This window comes from Rutidosis leptorrhynchoides, chromosome 5 (assembly GCF_046630445.1).
Source record: "Rutidosis leptorrhynchoides isolate AG116_Rl617_1_P2 chromosome 5, CSIRO_AGI_Rlap_v1, whole genome shotgun sequence".
NCBI lineage: Eukaryota > Viridiplantae > Streptophyta > Magnoliopsida > Asterales > Asteraceae > Rutidosis > Rutidosis leptorrhynchoides.
Genome location: NC_092337.1, coordinates 426,141,768 through 426,161,823, shown reverse-complemented (window position 1 = coordinate 426,161,823; position 20,056 = coordinate 426,141,768). Strand labels below are relative to the sequence as shown.

Sequence of the window (20,056 nt, the reverse complement as noted above, 5' to 3'; positions counted from 1 at the left end):
TTGTGTTTTCATTAAGAAAACAACATCCGGATATGTGATCATAGCTGTTTATGTTGATGATCTTAACATCATAGGTACAAATAAAGAGATCCATGAAGCCATTCAACTTCTAAAGAAAGAATTTGAAATGAAAGATCTCGGAAAAACCAAGTATTGCCTTGGTTTACAAATTGAGCATATGCCTAATGGTTTACTTGTACATCAAACAACATATACTGAAAAGATTCTGAAACGTTTCAATATGGACAAGGCAAAACCATTAAGTACTCCTATGGTTGTTAGATCACTCAATGTTGAAACTGATCCATTTCGTCCATGTGAAGATCATGAAGATATTCTTGGACCAGAAGTACCATATCTTAGTGCAATTGGAGCTCTTATGTATCTTACAAATTGTACAAGACCTGACATTTCTTTTGCAGTTAATTTGTTGGCAAGGTTCAGCTCTGCTCCTACCAAAAGACACTGGAATGGGATCAAACACATATTTCGATACCTTCGAGGAACTACTGATTTAGGATTATTTTATTCTAACGAATCAAAACAAGATTTGGTTGGTTATGCTGATGCAGGTTATTTATCTGATCCACATAAAGCTAAATCTCAAACTGGATATGTATTCCTAAATGGAGGTACTGCAATATCATGGCGTTCTCAAAAACAAACACTTGTTGCCACATCATCAAATCATGCCGAAGTGATTGCATTACATGAAGCTACTCGGGAATGTTTTTGGTTGAGATCAATGACACAAATCATTACTGATTCTTGTGGACTAGAACGCGATAAAAGTCCAACAATTATCTATGAAGATAATGCAGCTTGCATAGCACAGATGAAAGAAGGGTATATCAAAAGTGACCGAACCAAACACATACCTCCCAGATTCTTCTCATACACTCAAAATCTCATTAAGGACAACGAGATTGAAATGAGATATGTTCAATCCAGCAAAAATTCTGCTGATCTTTTCACGAAAGCACTTCCAACTGCTATTTTCAGAACACACGTTCATAACATTGGCATGAGACATGTTCAAAAGATGTAACAACTGAAGCGATGTCTACTTGAGGGGGAGTCAACTCCATGTTGCACTCTTTTTCCCTTAGCTAAAGTTTTTTTTTCCCACTGGGTTTTCTTTAGCAAGGTTTTTAACGAGGCAGTAACTTACAGTTGATCTTCAACAAATAAAATTGCTATCCAAGGGGGAGTGTTATAATATATAAATATATATATATAAATGGATAGTCAATTATTGATACACAAAAGTAATATTATTGTATTTTCTAAACTTGTGATATTTTTGCTATAAATAGCCATAAATGCAAGCATTAAACTTGCACCATTTATCACACTTACAAAGTATTTCTTTCTTTCTCTCCATTATCATCTTTGTTCTTACACTTCATTATTAGCATTATTAATCAAGAATCAAACCACTAAAGGTAGTTATAAGCCTACTGAATTATAACATCAAGAATCAAACCACCAAAGGTAGTTATAAGCCTACTGAATTATAACAAGACTCATTTTCTTTTAAGCTAATTGCTTTTATTTACATGGCTGGCCACATAAAGATACCTGGTATGTTCACGTCTTGGTCAGATCAGATTTTCAGTCAATGTAAAAGACATGAAGCTGAGGAGCACCTGGGCTGCCATAAGCAAAATGTCCAGCAGCAGAAGCTGAAAAAGTAATCATACGATCCATTACTATTATCAGTTGGCTTTCAAAAGTAATCAAGTCAGTCGCAGATCTTTCAACTTTAAATCTGGAAGCATGTTAAACTGCACATGATCAAAACAAAACAAATGAAAAAGAATTAAAACAAACTCCATAATGTATCAACTCCATGGAAATGTATCGAAAGTAAATGTAAATATGTTTTATTTTACTTAAGATAGTTAGAATCATCTAAAGTAAATGTATTTTACTTATGATAATTGGAATCACCTAAAGTAAATGCATCAACTCCATGGGTAATGCTTTGAAAAGGCCTAGATGAACATGTTAAACTAGAGAGCAAGCATCACCAAGAAATGATTTGCACATGTTAAACTAGTGCCCCATCACCAACATAGGATTTTAAACCTTTAGAAACTCAATTGCAATTATCACCTTCTAAAAAGTACACAACTTCACAAACTTTCTACTATTTTCTTAGACTTTCATCATCTTAGAATTTTTTTTATCAATAAATAACCTTGATGTCCACTTCTAACAGATCTAATACAACAACCAAATGTACGTTCTCATTCAGGCATTTTAACATACACCTAGAATGCGTTGAACTGATTCATCACTATTGAAGGATTTTCAGCTGAGAGAATCCCAAGGCCGTAATGCCTCAATAATATAATCAATTTTTATGTGTAAGAAACTATGTATAAGCAGATGCAAGTAAAATGAATTTTATGACTCATCAAGCCTAGTAGATGAGCAACAAACACTGTTTAGTGATTGTTACTTTTAAATCCAATGGTTATTTTTTTTGACATGTCAATTTTTATTAAGTTTGCTTTGCTAATATTGATTTTGTTATAATATATACGATTAGTAGAGATAATAGTATCTATCCATCCTCTTACAAAAGTAAATAAAAGTACTATAGTTTGAATTTTCACGCACTTAAATTTTATTTGAACCCTACCTGAAGCTCTTATAATTGTTTGATAAAATTTGGTACTTTTCTCACTATTTTGTATTTCTATTACAAACATTTACTTTAATTTCGTTTAGAAAATTATATTTTCTTTTTCCAATTTAATAGTCCTTACACAAACAATACGTAGTCTATAAAATATCATCATCACATTATACTTTTTATTAACTTTATAATAATTTAACCATTCACTCATTATCTACTTTTTAACCATTCAAATATTGAAACCGAATGCGTATCGAAAATCCAGTTCGAATTCGGTTCAGTTAAAATCAAATTCAACTTTCAAAATCGAGTTGTTACTTTTTTCTGAACGAGATGAAAACACATTATAGTAGTATACTAGTATAAACTGATATACATAATCGAACATATATGTTGCAAATTTACAAAATATAATAAAGTTATAGAATATCATAATATAATTCATATTCCTATTCATATTATATCAACAAAATAAACAAAAAATAAAAACTATCTTTGTCTTAGTCATAGTGCATACTTTTTCAATAGAAAAATGTTATAAAGAAAGTTGTACATAAATTGAATTGATTCAACACATAATATATCTCTTTTTTCTTTTATATATAATAACAAAAGCTAAAATAGGTCATTTTAAAAAATACAAACTAAAAAGTACAAACTAATCTTAACCATCCATTAAATTAATAATGAATGATCTACCCCTTAATTTTTTCGTAATCTTGTTTATGACCTCTTAATCCTAACCATTATAAAATTACCCTTACACACAAAAAAAAGAAAAAAGAAAAGGGGCGGTCTCTTTTCTAATTTTAGGGGTTTCTGTTCAGCAAATCGTCTTCATTCTCATTCAAGACATCCACATGGTAAAAACCCTAGCTCAATTACAATTGATTTCAATTGTTTACTGACACAAATAACCTAAACAAACCCCTTCCATCCCAAACCAAATTACGGGGTAACTGGTACTCACCTTTATGAAAAAAAAACCCTTCCCCCTCGCTCTGAAAACCAAATTCGATATGCGAACCATGACGACCCGTAATAAAATTAGGGTTCTTGGTGTATTTGATAAACACAAAATAGCTTTCTGATCATGGGATTGTACAAGAAACAGTAACGAATCGGATTAATATCAAATTAGGGTTGATACATATGTTAATCGTATTTCATTCGATTGAAATTTACATGTAACAACAGTTCGATCTATTGTGAAATTTACATCGTTTATCAATCCCCAGGTTCGATCGCATAATTTAAGAATTTGTTTGTTTTCATTTTTTAATTAGGATGTTGCTTTAATTTTAAACAGGAACCATGAACAAGATAAATTAGGGGTTGATAATATTTATTTAAATGGTGCAAATTTACTTAATGTCCTATGATTGTGGAAATTTTTAATCATGTAGAACTGATTTCTTATTTGTCATTAAATGAGACCGACAGAATGCGGACAGAATGCTGCAAGTAGTTGTGATTTAGGATACTGAATTGCATTGGATTCTTATAAATTTGCTTGAATTTGAATCTGTTTTTGTTTGATTTATTACTGTGGTTGATCTTCTAAGGGGGATTTGACACTGCACATGCTGCTGCAAGGTAAGTACTGACCTTATATTGTTTTTCTCTTATTTGAACTTACCTAATCTTGTGAGGTATCCTATACAAATTTGGTATTATTTATACTAATAGGGTACATGATCGGGCTCCACTTAAGTTTCTTGGACTTGATCCTGATATTAATCTCAATATAAGTGATTATCATGAAGACCTGAAACAGGTTGTGCTTAACTTAATAAATAAGACATGGTTGAAATATATAAGAAGACTGTGTGTAAAAAGGAATTGGTGTAATTGAATAGCAGATGTTACGTAGGTTGTACGCATTATGCAGGTAAGTGACTTGACTAAGGATGAGTTTGTGCATATTCTTCGGCGCCAGAGCAGTGTGCTTTCTAGAGGAAGCTCAAAAATTAGAGGAGTTACGTTGCACAAATGTGGTCGATCGGAAGCTCGAATGGGTCAATTTCTCTGAAAAAGTAAGGAGTTTAAGAAATAAACGGATAAAAAGTTAAATTAACTACTCCAATTAGTTGTAATTCTGTTTTATAGGTTTCATTTCATTTTGATTAACATGCATTGTTTTCCCAGGTACATCTACCTTTGATTAGTTGACTGTGAAATTGAAGCCGCAGGGTTAGAAACAATTTTACAGCCTTTTCGAATCACATATCTTACATTATGATAATACGATATTGTGTAGGGCTTATGACAAGGCTGCTATACAATGCAATGAAAGAGAAGCAGTCACCAACTTTGATCCCTTCTCATATGAGGGGGAGCTAAGTTTTGAGTCTGACAATGGAGGTATTAATTAACCCCTTTGAACGATAAGTGTTGCATTAAATTTATAAATATCGATCAGTTGTTATTTATAGTATCATTTTTTACAGGATATGACACAAACTTGGATTTGAATTTGGAATGGCATCTCCCTTTTAAACAGAGGTATTACTTATATTTTAACCCAATTGGAGAACTTGCATCACGTGCTTATTTTTGTAGTTGTGTGATTATTTCATGAATTTATGTTGTGTTGTACTTTCTGTGTATGTGTTGCTGATGTTTATGGTTATGATATGTATGTAATATTTGATAGTTCAGGTTGGTATACAATCACCATAAGGAATTACATTGAATGATGTACTAAAAACTGGTCGGCTACATCCGGAATATAGAACAACACAACTGTAAAGATATATTCCTTTTCAGTTAGTCCACTTTAATTTTAAAAAGGGTAATTATGTAATATGAGTCAAAGCGGTTTCGTATTGTTTTGAAACACTTCTTTCATTCACTTTCTTGAACTTTGTTAATCATGATGCGATATAATGTGTAATTTCGAAGTTGAATTCCATTCTCGTGACCTTTCACTTTGTTGCTTTACCGATTAAGAGCTTTTCTCACTCTTCTATTTCATCAGGTAAAGACTTTATATAAAAATGATGTAGTTTTGATGAAACTAATATTTAGTACGGAGTAAATTGAATTGTTAATTTTGCTTTTGTAGTTTTGTTTGTGACGACTTGGATGATTGGTTTGCGTTGCTCGCAAGTTTAATCAAGGTAAATTTTTATTACATAATTGTTACTAACTTGGGTTAATCATAAGCCTGCAAGTTGTTGTCGTCAATATATCTTTTTGATTTGTACCCCTTTCCATTGTAGTTTCAACTTTCGGCATTGTTCTTGGTACATTTACAGATAGGTGATTATTACAAGTTCACATTCGTTTCACATTTATCGTATGTTTTCTCATTAGTTTATCCTTATATTTATCATATATTAAATATATTTAATATTTGTTACTGAAATTTGGCATTTCTCAGGATAAGCACTGCATGCCTCGTGGGTTATTCTCTTCCAAGTAGACAGGTTCGTTCTTATTGTTTGTTATTCTACTATTGGTGTGTTTTTGTTTATAGATTTCCTACAGTTAAGAATAATATTTTTCATTTCATAATGACAAATCTCAATCTTACAGTTCATCCATTTGAGCTGATGGTATGATAATTAATTCTTATAACTTAATATGTGTAAAACGCGTGTACTTGTGCACATGACCTGCTGTTATGGTTGATAAATTAGGTATAAGTCCACAAAGATTGAATTATTACAGAGTCTGATGTATGCTAGAATTTGCGTTAGCAGTTCTTTTAGATTATTTTTTCGGTTTTTGTTTTTCATCCACTGTTAGGCAAGGTAATTGAGTTATAAGAAACTTTATGAATACATTAGTTTGCACTACCTTGTATAAAGGTCCCTGTTATAGTATAAACTTTTCGTTAGTCCGTTTGAAGAATAGAAATGATGAACTTTTAGCTGCACAAAAATGTAGCCAAGTGGCTCCATTTAACCATTTAACACTCCAAAACGGCACCATTCTATAATTTTCTGACGTATTTTATCTCCTTGCTCATAAAGGGCAATAGTTTTCGATTATCCAACAATAAATTTGAGGGAAATTAGTCGTAATGACTTTTTATCGTATCTTAAAGGAATATTGAAAGTCATAATGATGTATTGTTTTCAGACGGTTAGTTCTGTACATTATCTTCTAATTTCTCGCTTCAGAGCTTCCGTGAGAACCGATTCACCCAAATCGCAAATAATTGATCCCTATTCAAGAAGGTTTCAAACAGAGAAGATGAAGGCATATTTAGGCAATATTTCTCTATCTATAGTTATAGTTATTATTTTATAAATTTTGAGGTTGCAAACACGTCGTCATTTGCTTTTAGTATTTTCTTTTATCTGTTTTTAAATATTTAAGAGATAAAAATGGTTGACATTTGTGCGTATATAAGTAGACATTACTTGAAGAAGTTCTAATAAGGATATATGTTATGCTTTGGCCATTAACTTTTTACAAAAAGATATTCAAAAAATGATTTGGACCAAGAATATAAGAAGAGAGTTTGATCTCAGTATCTCATATAGAAGAAGAGATAAAGAAATATAAATTCTGATTATTCAATTTAAATAACTACTCAAATTTGTGAACATCAATTTATATAATTAATTTAAACTCAACATTTGTATGACCAATATGGTATGTGCCATATTTTGTTACACTATACATTGATAATGCTTATAGATAAGATTTGTACTCATGAAACTAAGTATTCAATTCAAGGATGTAGCGACCCCAACAAATCGTCAAGTGACGGCGTCGACTACGTAGGTCCCATTACATGGTCATAAGTCTTTAAGACAACGTTTGACCAAAATATGTCGCATTCATTTCAATGTAAAAGGGTGTTTCAAGTTTACAAAAAGAAGTTCGACGGCTAGTTACATTACAATGTTAAACGTACAATTGAAACCTATGCGACACAATTTAAAAGTAGCCAAAAAGATGCTCCAAATATGCATGTATACTCGACATCCAAGCAAGTATCAAAAGAGTGCGGAAGCATGTATCACTTAAGCATTCAAAACCTGAGAAAAACATAGAAGAATCTGTCAACGAAAACGTTGGTGAAATCATAGGTTTAGTAAATGAGTATGTAAGTAAAATAAGTTGAACCACAAGTTATAGTATAAGTCGATTTTCCGAATCGTTTGAATTCCATAAGTATTGTTGTTTACCGAGCACCCAATTATCAAAGCTTAACCGTATCATTTACCTCAGCATAAAAGTGTTAGAACATACACCGTACCAGAATATATTTCATTCGCTTAACGGTAGCGAACCGTCCGAATGAGGGTTAGTCAAACCCGTATGGATCCACACAACATAGTCTCGCTTACACCATCTGATGTAATTAATGATAATTGAATTGAGGATTTTCGTTCAAACTCGTCCGTATCTTTGTATTCGTATGCGTGTTCGATGTATAAAAGTATGAAAGGTATATATACATATGAAATGTATATAAGTATGTAACGTATAAGTTTCTCAGCCCACGATTTAAAAATATAAAAGTTGTTGAAAAAGTGGGACTATGATCTCACCTCGAGTGCACGAGTATAAAAGTACTTCACAAGGTAAACGTGTGCATGAAAGTTGCTTAGCCTTGACCTAAACAAGTAAGTTGTATCAATTTACCGGTTACGACACAAGGTCGGGTGAAATGTGCTCAATTAGTCCTATGGCTCGTTACGACTCGAAAAGTATAGCATGTGAATCACGTTGTCAAGTTTCATGCATGAATCAAGTATAAAATAAAGACTAGAACGATTGCATAAGTGTTTAGTTAAGTTTGACTAAAAGTCAAACTTGGTCAAAGTCAAAGTCAACGGGGTCGGGTCGGGTATCCGACAATTTTTCTAAGTTATATAATCATATATGAGCATGTTGGCCAAGTTTCATGTTAATCGGAGGTCCGTAGCATATCAAACATTTTACGTCAAATGACCAAGCAAAACAGCCCATTTTAGTGTATCAGGACGGTGTCCCAAAATCAGGACGGTGTCCCAATATGAAGAGTGGGACGGCGTCCCAAAATCAGGACGGCGTCCCAATGGGCATTCAGGTCCTGTTTGCAGAAAAACACAAGTGCACGACCCAAACTTCAAACAATCACAATTTATGATCCGCAAACAATTAGAACATGTATTTTATATCACCGGAAAGCTCTTTCGACAAGGAACGCAACTAAGCACTTTTCATCAAACAAAAACATCATATACAATAACCGAAATCCCGTCAAGTGATCAATAGAGGTTTATTTTCAAGTTTCAAGTTCATCAATTGCAATTTAAGTTTCGGGAATCCAATTTATACATATGATATGCCGTTTTGAAGGTAATGAAACATGTAATACAACTAAACACTTATCAATAACATTAACAAGCATTCAACTCATCAAAAGTTCGTTTTAAGAGTCGTCAAACCCTAACCAAAACCTCAAAATCACTAATCATGTTAATGTAAGGTTTTCATGTCAATCAACACACCAAAACGAAGCTATTGAAGTAACTAACACTTTGAACACACAAACATTAACATCTAAACACATTTCATCATCCAAAATCAAAGATTAAGCATACACTTTTCATTTTCAAGCTAGTTACACCAAAACATCAAGATCGAGCATACAAATCATATATTCATGTTATACACGAGCCATAGACACTAACTAACAACATATCAAGTCAAAAACATGAATTTGAGAAATCTAGAGTTTTAGAAATGTTACCCAAAATCGGTGTAGTTAGTATCAAATCGTAGAGGATGACGAGAGGATTAAGAATATGTAGTCGGATTTGTTGTGAGCTTCCAAGATCAAAATTAGATGATGAATTTTGTGTTTGTGTTCTTGAGAGAAAAGGAAGAAAGAAAAAGAGGAAGAAGATGGTGAAATGAAGTGTGTGGTGGTGAGGAGTCACTAGTTAGCCAAGTTTACCCGAGTGGCGAGATTAGTCCCTCAAGTTTGTTGTCGGGTGCGGGAAATAACCAAACGAATATTTTTAAAACGCAAGTTAACGAGAGATGTTATAATCGAGTAACGGGATTATCATGAACACTAGTTAACGAAGTGCACGAGTATAGGTGACGAGGGATGTTATTTTAAAAAAAAAAGACGGTGTTAAAATAATTTAACGGAAAAACGCGGGATGTTACATTATCCACACCTTAAAAGAAATTTCGTCCCGAAATTTAGTTGGAAGTAATAGTCGATGTCTCTTCCTTGAGACCTTGCATTGTCAATGCTATGAATAAGTGAAGATACGTCCTCGGACATTCCCACAAATTTTGACAGTCGAGATCTCAGTTTGTATTAAGACTTGGTTTTACGATCCACAATTTCAACCAGTTTTTCTACGAAGAGGAGTTGTCATCAATAGTAAGTTTATCTAGAAGGATAGCACGTTCCTGTTCCGCAGGACACGTATCTAAGTTTGTTACATGGAACGTAAGGTAAACGGAAACTTAATTGAGTCGGAGGTTCTAAACGGTAGGAAGCGGTTCCAAGACGCCCCAAGATTTCAAAAGGATCAATATTGCGGATATAAATTTCCTCGATTTCCCGAAACGGATTACACCTTTCCAAGGTGTGGTTTTCAATATTACACGGTTACTGACTTAGGATTCGAGAGGTTTACGTCGAATATCGGTATAGCCCTTTTGGCGACTACGAGTCGTCTTGAGTCCTTCTCGACCTTGTACGATCTCAACTGTTATTTCTTGAATGAGTTCGGATCCGGTGATTTGCTTGCCACATGCTTTGGTCCAACGAATAGGGGTATGACATTTGCGGTCATATAGGGTTTCGAAAGTGCGGCGTTAATACACGAATGGTAACTGTTGTGTGAGAGGAGACAACTAAAGGCAACAATACATGTTTGTAACATGTCTTTCCAAGATGTGAAACGTACGTTTGTTTGGTCCGTTGGTTGTGGATGATACATGGTACTCATGTTTAAACGTGTCTCTAAGGCTTCTTGTAACACTAGAAGTGAAACGAGTATTGTGATCCGAGATAGTCGACAATGGTACACCGTGTTGGAATAGAATTAAGATATATTTGAACAAGCTAGTTAGGGTTTGAAAACGTTCGTTGGAACAAGTTCCTTACCGGCTACAGAGAACATTTTTTTTTTTTTTTTTTAGGGCTATTCACCCTCGTGGTGAATACTAGTAATACATGATGAGTCTCTCTCTCCATTGAGAAAGTATATAAAAGGTTTCCTTATACAAAAGTACAAGCAAAAGGACAGGAGTGGAATGAGAACATAGAATAGGATGAGCTCACATCCTGAGGTAGCCATATCGCGCATCTAGTGGTCAAATGTTGAGACCTGGTGGGAAAACGAGATAAAACACATAGTTGTATAGTTCGGGGTTGAGTAGTAGTTGTCCGTATCAGGAGCATGAGGACGATAAGTCAAAGAGAAAGGAAGTATCCTTGGATTGTGTGTTATCTTGGGTCCCAGTAATATCAGACGGTCATAGTGAAATAACAGTGTTATGTAACGTGGTACGTGGTGATGAGAAGATTGATCGGATCCATAATTAAGTATTCCAATCGTTCGTGCAAAAATAACGAATTTCAGTTACGTCAATTTTTGAGTCGAGAGAGTATGCCTTTCGGCGTTCAAGTAGAAATATTTCCATATTTAAGTTCCATCTGGCGCTATACGAATTTAGCTAGTAATGTTGGTGTGAAAAATCACGCTTAAGGTCCGGGCACGGAGAGGTTTAAATTTCCAACTTAATGAGTTATCGAGGGTAAAGGACGAGCATCACGAGAAAAAGTCGGAAATGAACTTTCGGTAAGGATCTAAGATTTTACGAACACAAGTCAGAGTTGTGAGGGTTTCCCGATTACGTGTGGCTTCGATTGCGGGATTTATTGTAATACCCTGACCACTAACAACATGGTCTAGAAATTGGACTTTGTTTAACCAAAGTTCACACTTGGAGATTTTGGTATAGAGTTGCTCTTTCCTCAAGAGTTCGAGCGTAAGACAAAGATGTTGTTCGTTTTCTTCTTTGCTTGAATTGAATAGGTTAGAACATCACATATGAATATGATGACAGATGTGTCTACCCATCAGGCCCATCAGGCCCATGAATACGGAGGAAGCCTTTGTTAAACTGAACGACACTATAAGAAATTCATAACTATCGTAACGAATTTTGAAAACCGTTTTGGAGATAACCGGAATGGGGGTCGATTTTGGAATACACACGGAATTCTTGTGATTGATCAAGAGGTCATCGGTACGGGAAAGAGAATATCGGTTCTTAACCGAAAATTATTTAGTTCACGATAATCTATACACATGTAAGGGATCATTTTCTTCTTAACGAATAGGTTTTGAGTCCCCTAGTTCTATAGGTGTCAAGTCAAAATTCAAATTCTCCACCCAGAAAGTTTAACGTAATAGTTTTCCGTCAGTCACCTGCATGGCATAGGTAGTGTCTAGGGGATATGGTGGTGTGCAAAGAGTACGAGTCAAGGCCTTGGTTATAAAACGTCTAATGGTACCCGAATTGAATAAACATGAAATATAAGGTTGTTGAGAAGAAACGTACCCGTGACTAGTTGTCATCTCGGGCTCCCTCGGTGTTAATGTTGAAATTTCGGCCGCGTGCATTGGGGTTGGTCTCCTTCTCTGGGCACGCATTCTTAAAATGACCCGGTTGGCCACATTCGAAACAAACGCCCGACCGGTGTGCATTGGGCGCCTTTTGGGCGACGGGGGCGACGCTCCTACAATCGTTGGCCGTATGACCACTTCCTTGGCACCGGTGGCAAGTTAACTTACCACATTCACCATAATGACGGTTGCGGCATTTGTTGCAAAATGGTTTGCTACATTCGCCATAATGATGTTTGTGGCACTTGTTGCAAGATGGTAGACTTCCGGCATAGCCTTTCTTGTCGTTGGAGGTGAAAGGCTTCTTGGCGGGGTTGTTGTTGTAGTTGCTCAATTCGGGGGCTTCCCATTTTCTTTTGTTGCCACCCGACTTATCCTCGGCTTTATATGCCGACACCTCAATTTCGTCCACCGTTTCGATCAATTGGCGGGCCATATTCAAAGCCTCTTGGTGATTAGCGGGTTTGGATGACATTACTCCTTGTTTGATGCTCTTAGGAAGACCATCCATGTACAGCTCAACCCTTAGAGACTCGGTACTCACGAGATTTGGGCACATCAAGGCTAGCTCAGAAAATCGTTGATTATAGGCCTTTAGGTCATTCCCGACCGCTTTTAAAGTTCTTAGCTCGTGTTCAAGCTTGGGGGTCTCTTCGCGCGGGAAGTATTCGGTGATCATCTTTCCTCTTAAGTCGACCCAAGAGAGAGCGTGGGCTTCGTGGATACCCACCGATTGTACATACGTATTCCACCATGTGAGAGCGATACCGGCGAAGGTGTGAGTGGAAAATCTGACCTTGTCTTGGTCCCGACAACCGCTTATGCTAAAGACGGCTTCTGTTTGCTCAAACCATCGGGTGAGCACGACCGGTCCCCCGGTTCCATCAAAAGTGTGAGGTTTGCACCCCATGAAGTTCTTATAGGAGCACCCTTCGTTTGAATTACCGGCTCCATTGTTGTTGTTGTTGTGATTGTTGTTATTGTTATTGTTGTTGGAAGAGTGACCGGCCATGGCCGCATCCATGGCGGTGGCTATCATTCGTTGTATAGCTTGTTCGGGAGTTTCGGGAGGAGCGCGTCGACGAGCCATTGTTCCTTCAAAACACAAGAATATCGTTGGTTAGTATTCTCAATAATACTAACCGTGATATGGAATAAGGATAGAGAGACAATTTTTGCTTGACTCGCCTTAAATTCTTTATGTCATAACGTCAGAACGTCCATGTGAATCACCGTAATATAATCCCGGAAATTATATTACCCTGATTTACATGTGCATTTAGCATTACATCATAAAGTCAAGGTGGCGCGTCAACAAAAATTTATCAACGTAAGATCAAGATCGAATACGAGTTAGATATGATGGAAGAGTTCGAGTATAATGCACAAATAGTCAAGTAATTCCTACTCCAGTCTATATGCCGGTTGTAGTCTAGATTCACCTATGTACCCTATGACTCGGGGTGGACACAAATGAACTCTAAATCCCTAAAACCAATGCTCTGATACCACTTGTAGCGACCCCAACAAATCGTCAAGTGACGGCGTCGACTACGTAGGTCCCATTACATGGTCATAAGTCTTTAAGACAACGTTTGACCAAAATATGTCGCATTCATTTCAATTTAAAAGGGTGTTTCAAGTTTACAAAAAGAAGTTCGACGGCTAGTTACATTACAATGTTAAACGTACAATTGAAACCTATGCGACACAATTTAAAAGTAGCCAAAAAGATGCTCCAAATATGCATGTATACTCGACATCCAAGCAAGTATCAAAAGAGTGCGGAAGCATGTATCACTTAAGCATTCAAAACCTGAGAAAAACATAGAAGAATCTGTCAACGAAAACGTTGGTGAAATCATAGGTTTAGTAAATGAGTATGTAAGTAAAATAAGTTGAACCACAAGTTATAGTATAAGTCGATTTTCCGAATCGTTTGAATTCCATAAGTATTGTTGTTTACCGAGCACCCAATTATCAAAGCTTAACCGTATCATTTACCTCAGCATAAAAGTGTTAGAACATACACCGTACCAGAATATATTTCATTCGCTTAACGGTAGCGAACCGTCCGAATGAGGGTTAGTCAAACCCGTATGGATCCACACAACATAGTCTCGCTTACACCATCTGATGTAATTAATGATAATTGAATTGAGGATTTTCGTTCAAACTCGTCCGTATCTTTGTATTCGTATGCGTGTTCGATGTATAAAAGTATGAAAGGTATATATACATATGAAATGTATATAAGTATGTAACGTATAAGTTTCTCAGCCCACGATTTAAAAATATAAAAGTTGTTGAAAAAGTGGGACTATGATCTCACCTCGAGTGCACGAGTATAAAAGTACTTCACAAGGTAAACGTGTGCATGAAAGTTGCTTAGCCTTGACCTAAACAAGTAAGTTGTATCAATTTACCGGTTACGACACAAGGTCGGGTGAAATGTGCTCAATTAGTCCTATGGCTCGTTACGACTCGAAAAGTATAGCATGTGAATCACGTTGTCAAGTTTCATGCATGAATCAAGTATAAAATAAAGACTAGAACGATTGCATAAGTGTTTAGTTAAGTTTGACTAAAAGTCAAACTTGGTCAAAGTCAAAGTCAACGGGGTCGGGTCGGGTATCCGACAATTTTTCTAAGTTATATAATCATATATGAGCATGTTGGCCAAGTTTCATGTTAATCGGAGGTCCGTAGCATATCAAACATTTTACGTCAAATGACCAAGCAAAACAGCCCATTTTAGTGTATCAGGACGGTGTCCCAAAATCAGGACGGTGTCCCAATATGAAGAGTGGGATGGCGTCCCAAAATCAGGACGGCGTCTCAATGGGCATTCAGGTCCTGTTTGCAGAAAAACACAAGTGCACGACCCAAACTTCAAACAATCACAATTTATGATCCGCAAACAATTAGAACATGTATTTTATATCACCGGAAAGCTCTTTCGACAAGGAACGCAACTAAGCACTTTTCATCAAACAAAAACATCATATACAATAACCGAAATCCCGTCAAGTGATCAATAGAGGTTTATTTTCAAGTTTCAAGTTCATCAATTGCAATTTAAGTTTCGGGAATCCAATTTATACATATGATATGCCGTTTTGAAGGTAATGAAACATGTAATACAACTAAACACTTATCAATAACATTAACAAGCATTCAACGCATCAAAAGTTCGTTTTAAGAGTCGTCAAACCCTACCTCAAAATCACTAATCATGTTAATGTAAGGTTTTCATGTCAATCAACACACCAAAACGAAGCTATTGAAGTAACTAACACTTTGAACACACAAACATTAACATCTAAACACATTTCATCATCCAAAATCAAAGATTAAGCATACACTTTTCATTTTCAAGCTAGTTACACCAAAACATCAAGATCGAGCATACAAATCATATATTCATGTTATACACGAGCCATAGACACTAACTAATAACATATCAAGTCAAAAACATGAATTTGAGAAATCTAGAGTTTTAGAAATGTTACCCAAAATCGGTGTAGTTAGTATCAAATCGTAGAGGATGACGAGAGGATTAAGAATATGTAGTCGGATTTGTTGTGAGCTTCCAAGATCAAAATTAGATGATGAATTTTGTGTTTGTGTTCTTGAGAGAAAAGGAAGAAAGAAAAAGAGGAAGAAGATGGTGAAATGAAGTGTGTGGTGGTGAGGAGTCACTAGTTAGCCAAGTTTACCCGAGTGGCGAGATTAGTCCCTCAAGTTTGTTGTCGGGTGCGGGAAATAACCAAACGAATATTTTTAAAACGCAAGTTAACGAGAGATGTTATAATCGAGTAACGGGATTATCATGAACACTAGTTAACGAAGTGCACGAGTATAGGTGACGAGGGATGTTATTTTAAAAAAAAAAGACGGTGTTAAAATAATTTAACGGAAAAACGCGGGATGTTACATTATCCACACCTTAAAAGAAATTTCGTCCCGAAATTTAGTTGGATGTAATAGTCGATGTCTCTTCCTTGAGACCTTGCATTGTCAATGCTATGAATAAGTGAAGATACGTCCTCGGACATTCCCACAAATTTTGACAGTCGAGATCTCAGTTTGTATTAAGACTTGGTTTTACGATCCACAATTTCAACCAGTTTTTCTACGAAGAGGAGTTGTCATCAATAGTAAGTTTATCTAGAAGGATAGCACGTTCCTGTTCCGCAGGACACGTATCTAAGTTTGTTACATGGAACGTAAGGTAAACGGAAACTTAATTGAGTCGGAGGTTCTAAACGGTAGGAAGCGGTTCCAAGACGCCCCAAGATTTCAAAAGGATCAATATTGCGGATATAAATTTCCTCGATTTCCCGAAACGGATTACACCTTTCCAAGGTGTGGTTTTCAATATTACACGGTTACTGACTTAGGATTCGAGAGGTTTACGTCGAATATCGGTATAGCCCTTTTGGCGACTACGAGTCGTCTTGAGTCCTTCTCGGACTTGTACGATCTCAACTGTTATTTCTTGAATGAGTTCGGATCCGGTGATTTGCTTGCCACATGCTTTGGTCCAACGAATAGGGGTATGACATTTGCGGTCATATAGGGTTTCGGAAGTGCGGCGTTAATACACGAATGGTAACTGTTGTGTGAGAGGAGACAACTAAAGGCAACAATACATGTTTGTAACATGTCTTTCCAAGATGTGAAACGTACGTTTGTTTGGTCCGTTGGTTGTGGATGATACATGGTACTCATGTTTAAACGTGTCTCTAAGGCTTCTTGTAACACTAGAAGTGAAACGAGTATTGTGATCCGAGATAGTCGACAATGGTACAACGTGTTGGAATAGAATTAAGATATGTTTGAACAAGCTAGTTAGGGTTTGAAAATGTTCGTTGGAACAAGTTCCTTACCGGCTACAGAGAACATTTTTTTTTTTTTTTTTTTAGGGCTATTCACCCTCGTGGTGAATACTAGTAATACATGATGAGTCTCTCTCTCCATTGAGAAAGTATATAAAAGGTTTCCTTATACAAAAGTACAAGCAAAAGGACAGGAGTGGAATGAGAACTTAGAATAGGATGAGCTCACATCCTGAGGTAGCCATATCGCGCATCTAGTGGTCAAATGTTAAGACCTGGTGGGAAAACGAGATAGAACACATAGTTGTATAGTTCGGGGTTGAGTAGTAGTTGTCCGTATCAGGAGCATGAGGACGATAAGTCAAAGAGAAAGGAAGTATCCTTGGATTGTGTGTTATCTTGGGTCCCAGTAATATCAGACGGTCATAGTGAAATAACAGTGTTATGTAACGTGGTACGTGGTGATGAGAAGATTGATCGGATCCATAATTAAGTATTCCAATCGTTCGTGCAAAAATAACGAATTTCAGTTACGTCGATTTTTGAGTCGAGAGAGTATGCCTTTCGGCGTTCAAGTAGAAATATTTCCATATTTAAGTTCCATCTGGCGCTATACGAATTTAGCTAGTAATGTTGGTGTGAAAAATCACGCTTAAGGTCCGGGCACGGAGAGGTTTAAATTTCCAACTTAATGAGTTATCGAGGGTAAAGGACGAGCATCACGAGAAAAAGTCGGAAATGAACTTTCGGTAAGGATCTAAGATTTTACGAACACAAGTCAGAGTTGTGAGGGTTTCCCGATTACGTGTGGCTTCGATTGCGGGATTTATTGTAATACCCTGACCACTAACAACATGGTCTAGAAATTGGACTTTGTTTAACCAAAGTTCACACTTGGAGATTTTGGTATAGAGTTGCTCTTTCCTCAAGAGTTCGAGCGTAAGACAAAGATGTTGTTCGTTTTCTTCTTTGCTTGAATTGAATAGGTTAGAACATCACATATGAATATGATGACAGATCTGTCTACCCATCAGGCCCATCAGGCCCATGAATACGGAGGAAGCCTTTGTTAAACTGAACGACACTATAAGAAATTCATAACTATCGTAACGAATTTTGAAAACCGTTTTGGAGATAACCGGAATGGGGGTCGATTTTGGAATACACACGGAATTCTTGTGATTGATCAAGAGGTCATCGGTACGGGAAAGAGAATATCGGTTCTTAACCGAAAATTATTTAGTTCACGATAATATATACACATGTAAGGGATCATTTTCTTCTTAACGAATAGGTTTTGAGTCCCCTAGTTCTATAGGTGTCAAGTCAAAATTCAAATTCTCCACCCAGAAAGTTTAACGTAATAGTTTTCCGTCAGTCACCTGCATGGCATAGGTAGTGTCTAGGGGATATGGTGGTGTGCAAAGAGTACGAGTCAAGGCCTTGGTTATAAAACGTCTAATGGTACCCGAATTGAATAAACATGAAATATAAGGTTGTTGAGAAGAAACGTACCCGTGACTAGTTGTCATCTCGGGCTCCCTCGGTGTTAATGTTGAAATTTCGGCCGCGTGCATTGGGGTTGGTCTCCTTCTCTGGGCACGCATTCTTAAAATGACCCGGTTGGCCACATTCGAAACAAACGCCCGACCGGTGTGCATTGGGCGCCTTTTGGGCGACGGGGGCGACGCTCCTACAATCGTTGGCCGTATGACCACTTCCTTGGCACCGGTGGCAAGTTAACTTACCACATTCACCATAATGACGGTTGCGGCATTTGTTGCAAAATGGTTTGCTACATTCGCCATAATGATGTTTGTGGCACTTGTTGCAAGATGGTAGACTTCCGGCATAGCCTTTCTTGTCGTTGGAGGTGAAAGGCTTCTTGGCGGGGTTGTTGTTGTAGTTGCTCAATTCGGGGGCTTCCCATTTTCTTTTGTTGCCACCCGACTTATCCTCGGCTTTATATGCCGACACCTCAATTTCGTCCACCGTTTCGATCAATTGGCGGGCCATATTCAAAGCCTCTTGGTGATTAGCGGGTTTGGATGACATTACTCCTTGTTTGATGCTCTTAGGAAGACCATCCATGTACAGCTCAACCCTTAGAGACTCGGTACTCACGAGATTTGGGCACATCAAGGCTAGCTCAGAAAATCGTTGATTATAGGCCTTTAGGTCATTCCCGACCGCTTTTAAAGTTCTTAGCTCGTGTTCAAGCTTGCGGGTCTCTTCGCGCGGGAAGTATTCGGTGATCATCTTTCCTCTTAAGTCGACCCAAGAGAGAGCGTGGGCTTCGTGGATACCCACCGATTGTACATACGTATTCCACCATGTGAGAGCGATACCGGCGAAGGTGTTAGTGGAAAATCTGACCTTGTCTTGGTCCCGACAACCGCTTATGCTAAAGACGGCTTCTGTTTGCTCAAACCATCGGGTGAGCACGACCGGTCCCCCGGTTCCATCAAAAGTGTGAGGTTTGCACCCCATGAAGTTCTTATAGGAGCACCCTTCGTTTGAATTACCGGCTCCATTGTTGTTGTTGTTGTGATTGTTGTTATTGTTATTGTTGTTGGAAGAGTGACCGGCCATGGCCGCATCCATGGCGGTGGCTATCATTCGTTGTATAGCTTGTTCGGGAGTTTCGGGAGGAGCGCGTCGACGAGCCATTGTTCCTTCAAAACACAAGAATATCGTTGGTTAGTATTCTCAATAATACTAACCGTGATATGGAATAAGGATAGAGAGACAATTTTTGCTTGACTCGCCTTAAATTCTTTATGTCATAACGTCAGAACGTCCATGTGAATCACCGTAATATAATCCCGGAAATTATATTACCCTGATTTACATGTGCATTTAGCATTACATCATAAAGTCAAGGTGGCGCGTCAACAAAAATTTATCAACGTAAGATCAAGATCGAATACGAGTTAGATATGATGGAAGAGTTCGAGTAT

At 37.0% G+C, this 20,056-nt stretch overlaps 1 protein-coding gene across 13 annotated transcripts; it reads left to right on the top strand.

The window, feature by feature from the left end:
• Positions 1-3,486: 3,486 nt before the first annotated feature.
• On the top strand, positions 3,487-6,926 carry LOC139847961 (APETALA2-like protein 1). Of its 13 annotated transcripts, none has more exons than XM_071837700.1 (8): positions 3,487-4,683; positions 4,757-4,795; positions 4,908-5,011; positions 5,098-5,152; positions 5,552-5,769; positions 5,872-5,911; positions 6,033-6,078; positions 6,737-6,926. In XM_071837700.1, exons 1-5 carry the CDS (start codon positions 4,640-4,642, stop codon positions 5,553-5,555), a joined length of 246 nt encoding a protein of 81 aa, XP_071693801.1. In that variant the 5' UTR covers positions 3,487-4,639; the 3' UTR covers positions 5,556-5,769; positions 5,872-5,911; positions 6,033-6,078; positions 6,737-6,926. The 13 variants fall into 13 exon arrangements, 10 of the variants coding, with proteins under 10 accessions (XP_071693801.1, XP_071693799.1, XP_071693797.1 ...); XM_071837698.1 differs by having other exon boundaries at positions 5,309-5,769; XM_071837696.1 differs by having other exon boundaries at positions 5,304-5,769.
• Positions 6,927-20,056: the final 13,130 nt, after the last annotated feature.

Excerpts from the sequence above, each read along its gene's own strand:
- LOC139847961 (XM_071837692.1), top strand. The coding sequence starts at position 4,640 with ATGTGGTCGATCGGAAGCTCGAATGGGTCAATTTCTCTGAAAAA. Across the intron at positions 4,796-4,907 it reads AACATGCATTGTTTTCCCAG|GGCTTATGACAAGGCTGCTA; the intron begins GTACATCTACCT and ends GATATTGTGTAG. Across the intron at positions 5,012-5,097 it reads TTTTGAGTCTGACAATGGAG|GATATGACACAAACTTGGAT; the intron begins GTATTAATTAAC and ends CATTTTTTACAG.